The sequence below is a fragment of the Scomber japonicus genome, chromosome 8, assembly GCF_027409825.1.
Source record: "Scomber japonicus isolate fScoJap1 chromosome 8, fScoJap1.pri, whole genome shotgun sequence".
Lineage (NCBI taxonomy): Eukaryota > Metazoa > Chordata > Actinopteri > Scombriformes > Scombridae > Scomber > Scomber japonicus.
Genome location: NC_070585.1, coordinates 19,121,835 through 19,135,889, shown reverse-complemented (window position 1 = coordinate 19,135,889; position 14,055 = coordinate 19,121,835). Strand labels below are relative to the sequence as shown.

General features: G+C 39.5%; 1 protein-coding gene across 4 annotated transcripts in view; it reads left to right on the top strand.

The window, feature by feature from the left end:
- The window catches only part of macrod1 (mono-ADP ribosylhydrolase 1), a 115,211-nt gene extending 101,529 nt beyond the window's left edge, over window positions 1-13,682 (top strand). For 3 of the 4 annotated variants that reach the window (XM_053323271.1, XM_053323270.1, XM_053323269.1), the window contains exons 7-10: window positions 198-228; window positions 3,025-3,098; window positions 7,073-7,154; window positions 13,197-13,682. In XM_053323271.1, coding sequence (XP_053179246.1) covers window positions 198-228; window positions 3,025-3,098; window positions 7,073-7,154; window positions 13,197-13,231 — 222 coding nt within the window. In that variant the 3' untranslated portion in view covers window positions 13,232-13,682. Of the gene's footprint in view, window positions 1-197; window positions 229-3,024; window positions 3,099-7,072; window positions 7,155-8,891; window positions 8,925-13,196 lie in introns of all 4 variants that reach the window. The other variant, XM_053323272.1, reaches the window with a different exon arrangement.
- The last annotated feature ends 373 nt before the right edge of the window (window positions 13,683-14,055 follow it).

The following is a 14,055-nucleotide window of genomic DNA, read 5'->3' as shown; positions in this document are numbered from 1 at the left end:
TCAGCGAGAGAAGAAAGGCTGTTATAAAAAAGAAAATAAAAACAATCAGGAGAGAGACTTCGTGGAGATTCAGCACAGAGTGTGATTTCTGTGCATCGGTGTGTGTGTGAATGTGTGCGAGTGTGAGTGTGAGATGAAAGCAGGCTGTTATGTGATCAGCAACAGACTGTAACCACTTTGTCATCTTCACTCTGCAGGCTTTCCCTTGCATCTCCACTGGAATCTACGGTCAGTGTTTTTGTTTATGTGTGAATCTCCTCCTCAAACCAGAACAAATGCATGACATTTTCATCTGTTGAGTGATAATCGTGTGAGATTTAACACAATTTTCATAGTTTTACTTCAAGTGTTTATGGCTTGGGGATTTGTTGTCAAAGTAGTGATTTCTTTTTGTGCGTGAGAAAGAAATAATCCATTTTCATTCAACCATAACAACAGCGATAAACTGTATCTGTGTGCCTGTGTACACATTGGCTGTGTTTTCCATCATATGCTTGTTTCCAGTATCAGTCATTGTGTTTAACCCGAGTGCTGAGCCACCCAGTGCCACTTGTCACATTATCTCCTTCAGCCTAGAGGGGGTTCTCAGATTAAGGCCTTGGATTAAGACAGACAGATTTAGATAGATTAGGTCGCAGATTGTGTCAGATTGACTGTAATCCCCCTTCACACTAGCAGGAGAGAGAGTTAAGGATAGTGCTTAAACGTTCCCCGGGGTGGGTTTGGGTATAAAGGCCGGTTGTCAACACTTTTCTCCCGCTGCTAGAAAGAGGAAAAGGCCAAAGTTCTGATTGACTCAGTGTGTTATCCGTGTCTTCCTCCCTGATGCTTGTTTCTCTGTTTCCTCTTGAGTGTTTGCTAGCAGAAAGAGAGCTGGAGGAGTAAAAAGAGGTTGCACATTTTTACCAGATTTAAACAGCACTTAACCTCTGTAACTCCATTTGGAAGGGAAATGGAGTTACAGAGGTTGTCCTTTAAGAAATATTTCCAAATTGCAGGTGTCATAGAGGAAAGAGAAACAAGAGTAGTGTTTTGTGTGACTCACTGCACCTGGTATTCACTGCTGTATCGCCAACTTTTTGATATAATTCAAAAAAATTGGGGTGGGTTGGTGCCAGCAGTAGTGCCAGCCAATCACAGTGGTATTTGAATGATGCTATAAACCTCAAAATTCAAATTGAGCAGCCTTGTAAAATTTCACACATTATAAGAATATACCTTCTTTTTAAGGCACTGAACACTGGTGTTTTCAATCATTTGGGTTGATTTGACCACATTACAGGTTAAGGAGAGCATGTTTATGCTGGGACTGGGACTGGGATTACATAAGGTCACGTAACTTGATGTACTGTGAAGACATAAAGGTCTCTACCATAACAGCTGCAAAACAGCAAATCTGTCTCCTTAATATTGCATTTATAATTAAGTTGTAGTTGAGTGGGGTGAGTGATAAATGCGCGCATCGTAGGATTTTAAAAAGATTTGTTTCTTTTTTCCTGGCTGAGCATGCGTACAGCAGCTGCATGTTTACGATTAAATGAAACCACAAAGGAACAATAATATTCATAACAGGTTATGATAGTGATTTTTAGGGTGACTTTGCAGATTATTCTGTAGGTTGCTGCACAGAAAAGATAGTCTTCCTTAGATCAGTTCTGGTTTGCAGTTCCTCATCAACCATTCACTGGAGCGTGTTAAGTATGGGTCAGAGTGCCAGAGCAGCAGGGATGAAATATAAGATGGCAATTTCCTACCAATTTTAACACTGGAGACAAAGGTTCACTTCCTGTATCCTGTGTGGTTAAGTGAAGATTTTGGTAAAGTTTTGGTTGCATTCAATTCCTGCACACACCTTTCACCGCTGTATTGATTTATTAAAGAAGTGTCAATGTTTCGGTCATGAGGACATTTTTCAAGACAAATGAAACCTGTCTTGAGAAATGTCCGGATGGCCAAAACTTTTTAATAAATCAGTGCAGAGTTGATATGTGTGGCTTGCTTTCTTTGGAATTGGATCTTCAGGGGAAGTGATTTCCTGCACGACAGGAGACACTAAGTAAGTGTTGGGCGTGTCTACTCTTAAACAAATGCATCATGTATTGTGCTTCAAGTCAATGGTAAAAAAATTTCAATCAAACTAAAACAGTGATTGTGAATGTTTTGCTGGCGTAGTATTAACATTTTGAATTTTTCTAGATATGTTCCTTCAAAATATTTCCTGATTTTGTTGATAAAAACAGAATCTGGGTGGCATTATGTTTCATCCAAAACATATTATATGCTATATACTTTTTGAAATTAATTTTATGTAAATGTAATTTAACAGGAGAGTGAGTGAGGTGTCACAGTGCTGTACGTACATGTCCACACTGTCCTGAGGGGAGGTCTAATCAGGCATAAATGAAAACACCTGTGTGAAGGTGTTTAACAGTTCACTCATTTTAAAGGCACGTATTTATCAGATGGACTTTTAAATGGGAAACAAGCAATCATGAACAGTTAAAGGCCCAGTGTGATTTATTTCATTACATTCCTTGCAATGTGAATACTGCATGTGTTTGTTCTGACGCTTAAACAATACATTTCTCAGCCATAATTTGTATTTGTATTCCCATGTATGGAATAATTATTGCATAATCACATAGTATGTGTTTATTTGAGCTGAGCAGTGTGGCCAGACGACACATTTTCTCTGCCTTTGTGCTGCAATTCCAGCAGTGGGGATAATTTCTCAGCATTGAAAGGTCTCAGCCGCTCAATGAATATAGAAGAAGCATTGTAGTTTTTCTCCATCTGTCTCCTCGTACCAACAAGTGTGTTGTGTCTGCATCTCGCTGGAATAGGCGAGCCAGGATGAGAGCAAGTGAGAAAACACTGAATGCAGAGTGTTAGAATAAAGGAAAGAAGAACAGATACCTGTCTGGAAAAAAAACAGCGACCCAACGTAAAAGCATAGATCTGTCACTGCACCTGCTCTTGCAAGTTGTGTGTATATTTTTGATGTTTGTGTGTGTGTTTGTGCAGGATATCCACCTGAGCAAGCTGTGCACGAGGCATTAGCAACTGTGAGGGAGTATCTGGAAGAGCATCATGACAAGGTGCGTGTATATGTGTGTGCGTGATTGGCAATTTTTCCTACCATTTCCTCTAGGTATTATTCCTTTCACAGCTGTTGTTTTTGTTTTCTAGTGAGAGCGAGGAGAAGGGTGTATTGAGAAAACACACACACACACACTAGCAGCAACACACACACAAACATACATTTAAACACACACACGCCTAAGTTCTAGCTCTCATGCTCATGGCCAAGTCTGCGTTTTAATTGGCTCCTTGCGGGACTAAACCCGACTAACAAACACACTCACACACACTTTCTCTCCGGAGGTACGACGAGCAGAGCAAAGACAAAATGATGGAATAGATGACTGGAGGGGAGGGACGGAGGATGAAAAGAGCGGTGAGGGGAGATTGGAACAAAGAGGAAACTTTCCAATCAGTCGTTAACATGCTCTAAGCTCTCCTCCCCTCTTGCTCCTTTACCCCTCAGGTCTCCTCCCACTCCCTTTTTCAGTCTTTCTCCCTCTCTCTAACCACTGTGCTCAATCACCTCCCAAAGAGGGTGTTGACGATGTTATTGTTAGCGCTGGTGTCTCCAGAGTCTCTGCAGCAATACCAGTCAACTGATGCCGTCAGCCACAACAAATTAACATGAAACAGTCAACTCGCCTTAAACATCTGAAAAGACCAGAGTGAAATCAATGAAGCTCTTATTTACATTGTGTCCAGATATAGAGTGTGTGTTTTTAGTGATAAAAAGATGGTGAGAGGGAGTTTATTTGCATACATATAAAGTAAGAATGTTCACCAGAGGAAATTGAGTTTATTCTGTAATTGAACATAATTGAGAGTTTTGTTGGACATGCTCTGACATGGAGTGCTGTGATGTAAAAAATGAAATTAAAAATTGGAAACACACAGTAAGACACAAAACTGGACTCATGACACAAGGCAATGTGCCAATATTCTGTATCAGGAGTAATAATAAAAACATAAATCATTTATTCATAAAACACCAGCAGAACAGTGACAAAATGCTGGGAGAAAACTAACAAGCAATCCCCACCACAGCTCATAATAAGTTTGAGAGTTGTTGTATTTTACAAATTAGTTTCACAGTCTAGCAGAATGTTTCAACAGAACTGATGTGTATTAGCTTGTAAAAGAAAATACTTGGGTTTTTGTGTACTTATTTGATCAAAACTGTAATTACCGAGAAGGAGGAATTGAGGTTTTGTGGATTTTTATGCAGTGACAGTTCCCACTACATTAGTTTGCTCCAGCGGGCATGAATTATTGGTTTTGACTGATGGTGACTGGTGAACTATATGAGTGGCATTAGAAATAGTTTGTAAAACCACTTAAATTCCAACAGTCACACTGTTAGCTGAGGCCTGATGATGTTAGTCGTTGTTTAGTCGGATCTGTAGCACCCTGTACATTACTCCAAGACTCCACACTTTGGGTTATGTATCATACGGAGTGCTGTGATTACATGGCAGTGGTCTGGTCAGTTGCCGTCACTGCAACTGAACCAACGAAAGAAACACGGACAATCTCCTTTTTATAATGAACACAGGACTGTGTAAACAAGCTGCTGATGAACCAAAACAAACATAACATCTTGTGGGAATCAGTGCTGATCATAGACCGTACATAAAGATGGATGTAGCGAGGTGTGACATCACCTGGTCATTTGGTTTGCATCAGAGCCGGTTTGAAGCATAGAGTTGCTGCTTATGTTTGGCGCCATCTTTTCTGTTTGGAGCCAGGACCTTCAAATAACATTATCAGCAGGTGAGCCAACTGTCAATCACAGCTGTCAGTCAGCATCCACACATCCGCCATTACATCTTCTCTAAGTCTTCAAATCTATTAAAGGAGCAATAATTTCCAAAATGACCACCAGCATACTTATTAGAAGGCCCAGAATTGAGCAATTGAGAACATAATGACTGATTGAAAAACATTATTGACTTAGATTTCTAGAGATGTTGATGCTTTTTGAATGGGAGTCATTTGGAGCCAGCATCTAACAACCATCAGTAGAAGCGCATTTTCAACCTCACTTGGTTCCCACTTGGTGCTAACATAGTAAGTTAGGCTAACTAACCTTCACTTTGGATCCTCTCAAATGTTAAATGTTGTGACAGGACAGATGTACGGTGGCCCTGAAGGGCAAACGACAACGACAAAAGGAAAAACACAATGACATTAACAAAAACACAACAACAAAAAGAAAAACACAACATTAACAAAAACACAACGACATTAACAAATGTTGTGTTTTCCTTTTTGTCGTTATCTTCAAAAATGGCATTTGTCTTCTGTCGAAAAAATGAAAAAAATATTCACAAGGGCCGTAGCATCATTATAGTTCACCATATGTTTTTCTCACAAAACTTCAGAAGAAGAAAACTTCAAATTTTGTGTATATAGTCTACAGTACCTGTATCAGTTCACTCTCCACAACAGGTGAGAGGTAAACTTAGCAGCAGACACTTGCTGTGTTTGAAAGGGCTACTACTTAATAGGCTTTGTGTATTCCCTTAAAGACAGGCAGTTCTGAGAGAGCCCATTGCATTCACTTGATATTATTGTTAGCTTTAGCATCTCCAGGGTCTCTGTTGCAATAGTATCAAAATGAGCTCCCTACTGCTAACACTTTCTGCAGGCCATTTTGCATCTCCTCTCACAAGCATTTGCTTTAATTTGAATGGGGGAGGCTGCAAATTGGCGCAAGTGGAAGCAACACAGTGTGGAGGTTAGAGATTTCGAAACTCAGCCCAGGGGATGTAGTTACTTACCGCACATTTCCATATCTTTCCTTTTAGCCTCCATTCAAATCCTGGCAAGTGATGGTAATTGTGCAACAAGCCGGGACTGAAAAACACGAGCTGCGGGCTAGCAGACTGCTGAAATGTCTGTCTTTGAAAGCAATGAGACTTAAAACTCCCACACCAGACATTAAGTGATGGAAACAGCCTCTCTATAAATTGCACTGCCTCACTCAAAACAGAAAGAATCCAAACCTTTGTAGAGACATTATGGTGGTAATAATGTTTGTCAGAGTCTGAAAAATAAGAGGGTACAGTGGAGCTTACCCCTGGAACCATCTTTTTCACTGTAGATATAGTAACTTTCATTATCAGGCTACAAACAGTGCTATGAACTAAAATGTAGTACTGTACTGTATATCCAGGTATACAGAACATATTACAGACTGAAGAAGGTGGTTTATTGTTGTAGAATAGCTGCACTCTTAATATTATTTGAAAGCTATTATGTGTATGGCTTTGTGTGCTTTGTGTGTGTGTGTGTGTGTGTGTGTGTGTGTGTGTGTGTGTGTGTGTGTGTGTGTGTGTGTGTGTGTTGTGTTTGTGTGTGTGTGTGTGTGTGTGTGTGTGTGTGTGTGTGTGTGCGTGCGTGCGTGTGTGTGTGCCTGTGTGTCATGAGTCCGGATTTAGTCGACTAGTGCTTCTCATACTGTAATGAGGTAACTGAGGGCCTGTGCTAAATACACACACTATCACTCAGTGTAACACTCAGGGGCATGCACAAAAACACACAAGGATGCTCTTCTCTTGACTGTACACACACACACACACACACACACACACACACACACACACACACACACACACACACACACACACACACACACATATCTGTGTACAATAGAAGTTTTTTTTTTACCTAAAGTACAAACTCTTCTCTCTCACCCTTTTCTATCTCTCTCTCTCGCTTTCTCTCTCTCTCTCCCTCTCTCTCTCTCTCTCTCTGTCCTCGGCACCCAGCGTAATAAGCGACATCTTGTGCCGTGATCATAATAGGGAGCTAATAGGGGAGTAATGGACTGGTGCATTAGCCGCATTCTCCTGATATCGCCGCCGCACAATGTCACACACTGTTACATTGTTCCCTGCTGCTATTGATGAATTCACGGTTAATGCATATGCTCGTAATAAAGGTCATTTTGTGTGTGTCTGTGTGTGTGTGCATGTTTTTGTGTTAGGTGGACAGAGTCATCTTCTGCGTGTTTATGCCAACGGATAAGGAGCTGTATCTGCAGAACCTCCCGCTCTACTTCCCTGCTGGTGAGTTGTTTCTCTCTCTCTCTCTCTCTCTCTCACTCTGTCTCTCTCTCTCTCTCTCTCTCTCTCTCTCTATCCCTCTCCCTCTCCCTCTCTTACGCACACGCATACACACACACACACACTGACAGCTAAGCTCAGCTCAATTTAGCTACACACACAAATAGTGACACACACAGAGTGGTGTGATAAATACTCATCCACTGTGTGCTATTTGCACATCCCCTGCATTCACACCAGGCCCTTATACTGTTTATATATAGCCCACCTAATTGTGTTTAATTACATCAAATGAATATACACTTTGTTCCACACCCATGCAGTGACACATCCAACATTTAATTGCGCACAAACATACACAGTGACCTGAACCATATGTATCGTTCGTCATTTTTTTCATTCAATGCACACATATGCGCACACACACACACACACACACACACACACATTTAAGAGATTGGACGCTGATGTACAGCACGTGATACATATATAGTCTATTGTTTATTGAAATGGCCTTTTCCATAGCTGACAATCTGAGAAACTGTCTGGTTATTTCTTTCATGATTGTATTTAATCAAATCTGTTTATTTGAACACAAATTTGGTTGATTGATGATGATTGTCTTTGTGCCAGACATTTGCTCTGGTGAGTTAAGACACTGTTTAATGCACATGGTGATCTGGGGTTACATATACAGTATGTCATGTAAATTATGATCTGGAACAAGCAAGATGTGATTTACTCTAGATTTAGTTTCTTTTTAAATTTATTGCACCACTAAAAAATTAGATGGAGAGGGTGAATAGGTCCCATTTTTGTGAGGTTTCTTGAAAGAGTAATTTCATTAGATGCAAGTGCATTATTATAAGTAAATCTACATAACCAACTTAAGCTACAAAGTTAGAACTTAAAACCTGTTCATTATCGACACTGACCTGGAGTGTGATCTAAGCATTAAAAGGTCAGCACATTAAAAAGATTTATAAGACAGTTCAACATTTCAAAAAACAAAACAAAAAACACTTCTTTTAGAATGACGTCAACCTCATGTCAATGTGTTAAAGGATACATTCACAATTTTTTATATCCTAGACAATAGTCAGGTTCCATTGATACGTTTTTCTTGCTATAATCATTCTATCTGGTAAAAGTTCCCCCACTAAAGCAATTTAAAAAGCATACAGTGCCCATTTTGTGCAAAAATGTATTTGAAGGTTTATTTGAAGCTAATACGAGCCTTCAGTCATTCAAGTGAGTCACATCAATTCAATAGTACTTTTTAGTGCCAAATTCCCTCTTTTTGTTATGATCCTTCCTCTGCAGCAGAACAGTAAAACATTGTCCGCCAAGACACAGTGAGGGAAGGTTTTACTAAAGAAGATATCCACTTTATTTGATTAACTCAGGCAGGTGAAGTCTCATATTATCTTCAGATGAACTTTAAAATACAGTTTTGCTCAACTCAAGCACTGTGGTTTTGTCACTTAAGTTGCAAGCGCATTTGGAGGGGATCTTTTACTGCTTAGTATGAACAGGAAGAATTACAGCAAGAAAAAACCTGTTTCAATTTTCATACAGAGCTCCTGTTTATCATAAAAATGGGAACAGACAGAATGAGACTGTGTATGAGTGTGTGTGTCTTTCATTTTCTAAATTCACTGTTTGCAAGGTGAGATTGCAGACTTTTCATAGCCAATCATCTGTGTGTTTTCCCTTCAATTCTCTGCCCGCCCCTTTTAGCCTGCTGACCAATGACAGCAGCTTGTTGTTCAGGTAACCAGCATGGTGTGCATCAACATGTGTAGTTTAGACTTGTAGATAGGCAGTCTTAACCACTGTGTTCAATGTAAATTCTGTGTTCATACAAGGAAACCCTGACCTTTCCTCTAACTATCACTTGTCATAATCTGAGAACAATTTGCCCGTCTTTGCAAACACTTAAAGACCATTGCCCACTTTCAACCATACATTTAGCTGTCTAAATTAAAGATCTAGTGTGAAAAGCGCCTGCAGTTATTTCTGATGTTCTGTTTCTCTGAGGCGCAGCTGAAAAATCTGTTCTTCCAGCACCAGTGTGGTCATTTGACATGTACAGTGACGTAGTTGGGGAGAAGGAAAAACTGCACGTTATTTCAGCTTTGATCTTCAGTCTCATCCTCTGGGTAGCCAGGGGTTGTACTCAAGATGCCACTCAAAAACAAAACTTCCTTATACTCTTCGCTTGTATTGCAAACCAGCTACATTTCAAACAGCAAAAATGGCAAGTAAGTGATAGTAGTAAGTAATAAGTGCAGAGGATGTTATGGGCGAGGATACTATTTTTTTGGCTGACTCAGATATTCAGCTGTATTTATTTGAGTCAGAGTAGGTTTGGGTGTAGTAGGGTTTACGCCAGAAACTCACATTCAATAAAAATGGGTTTTTGCATTCTTTGCATTCCTGAATGCAAGTAATGGAAACTGCTGTCTTCAAGTTAACTAGTTTACAAAATATTGTGGAGGAAAGAAACGTCAAAAGCAACCGCGTTATGAGCCTCATAGATTCCTTTTTGAATCTGTCTCAGCTGCTTTTCAAAAAAGACTAAGAGGAAAAGAAATGTGGCATCATCGTAGATTGATCTGCACGATTTAATGAAGTTTAGTAAATACGTAAATTTTATGTTGGCTAAGGCTGTGACATGAAGACTTCACCCATTTGTTTTGATTATACTCGTGATTGATAGTGTTATAATGCCAAGCAGTCTGGGCTCCTAAGCATGATCAGTCATTCACTCAATTATTCAAATTAAGCATTGGGTATTACAACTGCAGCCTTAACCTCTAATGTCTTGCTTTACCGCTGCTATAAATCAAATTCACCTCTCTATTCCAAACATTTTGAAAGAGAGGTCTCAAATGTCTCATACTTTCTGCATTTACAGTATAAAATAGTTATTTTTTTCATGACTTGGCACACAGCAGCTGCAACAGCTAAACTCAAGACCAAGACCAATCAGGAAGTTGCTGAGATTCTCTCGTTCTCTCAAGTTTTATTCAGTGTTCAATGTTCAAATCTTATATTAACCTCAATTATTCAGATGGAGCAGGGTCATTCAAATACTCATATTCTGAATTTAAATCAAATAGTTTGCTGTGTAAATAACTGAATTAGTGCCTTTACCATCTGCCTCTGTCTGTGCTTTTAGACTTATTTATTTCCAGAATTTTCTGACCAGAAAAGCTAAGATAAATTAACTGAAATTTGAAAGTAAGTTATTAAAGATGAACAAGAACAAGCAGACAATCCCTCACACACTCTATTTAGAACAAAAACATGGCAGCTTGTTCAACAGAAAGCTAGCTCAGCTTAGCAAAGTTCACATTGAAAGCAAAGCAGGTATGTTGTGCTTAAAGGGGACCTAGCATTCTTTTTATTATACTGTAATGCTACAATGCTGGATGTTCATATACAACATGGCCACAGTGTCAAATAATTAGTTAAACATATGTAGAATTTTTCCTTGTAAGCAAAAAGCTCCACCTTAAGACTTAACTCAATGCTTGGTTGTCAACTTTTTTTTTAATACTTTCAGTCTGAGCTGACAGCTCATGACAGATTTCTTCATATTGACATCTGCTCTACACACAGCGTGCGTTCACTGCTCTGCGCCACTAACATTATAGTCTTTCCCATTGTTTTGGGGGTAGTCATGCCAAGCCATGACTCGAGTTGAGCTGGCATGCTGTGAGTGTTTTTCCATTACACAGCTGGGCAAAGTAAAATAAGTAGTTTACCTGTTGGAAGTGTGCTGGTCTTCATCAAACATCATCATCACTATGGCTGTTGCAGCTTGTACTATTCCTCCCTGCACTATTTCTAACTGATCCACTGAACAAAAATCTCAAAATATCTCTATATCTTGTGTCAACTGTTTTTTAGCACCAAAAACGAAACTCTGCTTGTCCAGTGACAACACGTTTGATTTCCTATGAATTCTTCACAATAAAAGTCTCCCGTTATTTAGTGATTTAAAAGATTTTAATATGAAGCAGTAAAACAGGAAATGTTGGGTTTGCATCAGCGGTAACTCAACACGACTCAGCAGGCTTCCTGAAGCTGACTAATCAGAACAGAATGGGCCCATCAGGATGGGATCTTAAAGAGACAGGGGCTAAGACTGCCTGTTTGGAGACAGAGGCTGAACTAATATATAATAACTAATATAAGGGGCTGCATAAAGGGCCAGTATAAAAGAAATAAGGAGTTGTGAATCATGCAAAGCTACGATAGAGAGTCCCATAATTAAAATGTAAAGCTGGAAATGAGCATAATAGGCCCTCTTTAATTTTAAATGAAAAGAGAAATTACATGGTCTCCATGGCAGTTAAATTCAAGCAGCCAACAGAGAGATGCCACTGTGTTTTACATAGTATATCACTCAGCAAAGCATTTGTACATGTACAACAGTATGTGTAACAGTAAGAAGATATATAAACATTATGCGTGGCATTTAACATGATTTTCTTACCTTATGATTCAATGTATGTTTTGAGATACATAGAAAAGATCTAAAAAAATATGGTAATCTAGAGAATTATAGCACTATATACATTTCCTGACAGATGAGTTAAAGAACTGAAAAGAGAGAAATGAAAAGCACTGAGACAGCAGTTAAAAATAAGAGCAAAATCCAATCAACTTTGCAGCCACATGTTTCACATGAGCTTTAAACTCAGACATTGGGTTAAGAGTCTTAATTTTTAAAAATCTTTTTGCAGACAGATCCACCAGTCGTGGCCGATGCCAGAAAGGATTTGTCTCTCATGTCAATGCGGGCCTTAGGGAAGATCAATTCCTTAAAAAATAATGGGATCTCAAACTGTGACCTTGAAAAGAGTAGGTTTGTTGGCAGCTCTTTGTTGACAAAGAAAAAAAATTGTGGCCACATCATTCTAAAGGATAGTTTCTGGCTTTTTAAGGTCTGTCTCAATTCAATACTGACACAGCAATACAATGTACATGAAAATAGATCTTGGTTGCTCATTCTGAGGAAAAATACATTACAGTTCATCTGAAGCTAATATGATGCTTCAGCAGTGTGAGTAACTAAAGGAACTAGCAGGTGAACACAGTAGAGCATTTAACTGCTAAAGAGACTTTCCTCAGTAGTCATTGTAGAGCAAATGTGAGACTTATGGGTGGTCAGAAACGCAAATCTAAATGAATGCAAATGTTGCTCCATGTCTGCTCGGTGTGTAAATAATAAACTGTTTGCTAACAAGTTTGCAATGTTAACTTTATGAAGTGTTAATATGTCAGTGTTGTGTTTACAGCTTGTTCCCCTTCCCTTAATTGGACAAAAGATATTTTAATTCTGCTTTAAAGGTTTGTGAACAACATGAGCATTGATTTCATTTCATGGACAGAACATACAATTATTTTACTTATGTCCTATATACAGTCGCAGCACCAATTCTATATTATCATGTAACTACATATGTAAGAAAGTCTTCTGTGATAAGTAAAACCACTCAACATCCTAAAGTTTCAAACTGTGACACAGCATCAGCTCTGCTCATGTAGCGAGTACTTTCACATCTTCACACTGGGTCAGTCGACTAAAGAGGTTATTTTCCTGAAATTCAGGCGTGTCACTTTAAAAAGTCTGTGCTGGCTGTTGGTGTCTTCCTCCTCTAATGGATGTGCAGCAGATTTTGTAGCAGCAGTGAGCGAGCAGTAGCGGTGCTTGGCTCGTAGATGGACCGGAACTGTCTGTCTGTGTGACAGAGCTGCTGCAGGCAGGCCACCAACTCTCCGCTATAAACCTTATGTGTCTCCAACACCTGGCACTACCCACACTGGCTGTCTGTTTGATGTGTATGTGCGCGTGTTTGCATGTTTGGAGTGTGTCTTTAACCATGTTGGACTGAAAGTGACTAATCCTTGCTAACAGATCCCTCTGAAGCAAGCAGATGCTCCAAAAGCCAAATCACTGTTAACCGCTGCATGACCAAGGTAAAATGCTCAGTACCCTTGTTTTAACAAGTTTAAAACTTTATCTCCCAGCTCCCACAGAGACCACAGTGAAGAGTAAACTCTGAAAGAGTGGATCCTCAGATGTAGTTGATGTGAATACACACCACCACGCTCAGCATCCTCCTCTGTGCCGACACAGATCAAGACCTTTTTCAGCAGGAAGATAACTCCAAAGTGGATGATTGCTTCTTTTTTTTTTGAAGTGCATAATGGCTGTTGTGCAGATGTTGATTAGTTTCTCAGTATTTGCACAACTAGTTTGAGGTTAAGATAAAGGTGTGGGATGATTATACTTTTGAGAAATGGACTGCTTGTAACTTGTAACTGCACTCTAATTTGACCCCTATTGTCCTTCATCATCAGTGGTAGCTTTGCATTAAACAGAGTTGCATGCCACTGTTTTTGATTCCAGTATGTGTGTAACAATGACAAAAACGTATTAAAACTAATCACACAGGCTTCTGGTGTGTATGGATGTTTTTTCCCCGTAATGGGATACAAGTCAGTGAGCAGGAGTGTCACGTGGGACTTCTTCACATTAATATTTCCCTTTTCGTTTTCTACTGTACATCTGTCTGTGTGTGGAGAAGACAGAAAGAGGTCGGGTATTTCACTTTTTTTCTGAGTTGATGACCACTTAAAACGGTTCTTTCTTAACAACAATCATCATTCTTCCCTTCTTTCCCTCTTTTCCTTTATTTCCTTTTTGTCTCCACGCTGTCCAAATCCCACCTACGCTGGCTGCCTGTCTGCCTGTCAGAACTCTCCATATGTGTATTTATGCAAGAGCCATCATGCTTCTCCCCACAGCGCATCTGTATGGGTTTTTAATTGTTTGTTGCAGGATGTAGCTGTCACGTGTCGGCGGCACGCAGGCGGTGATTTGTGT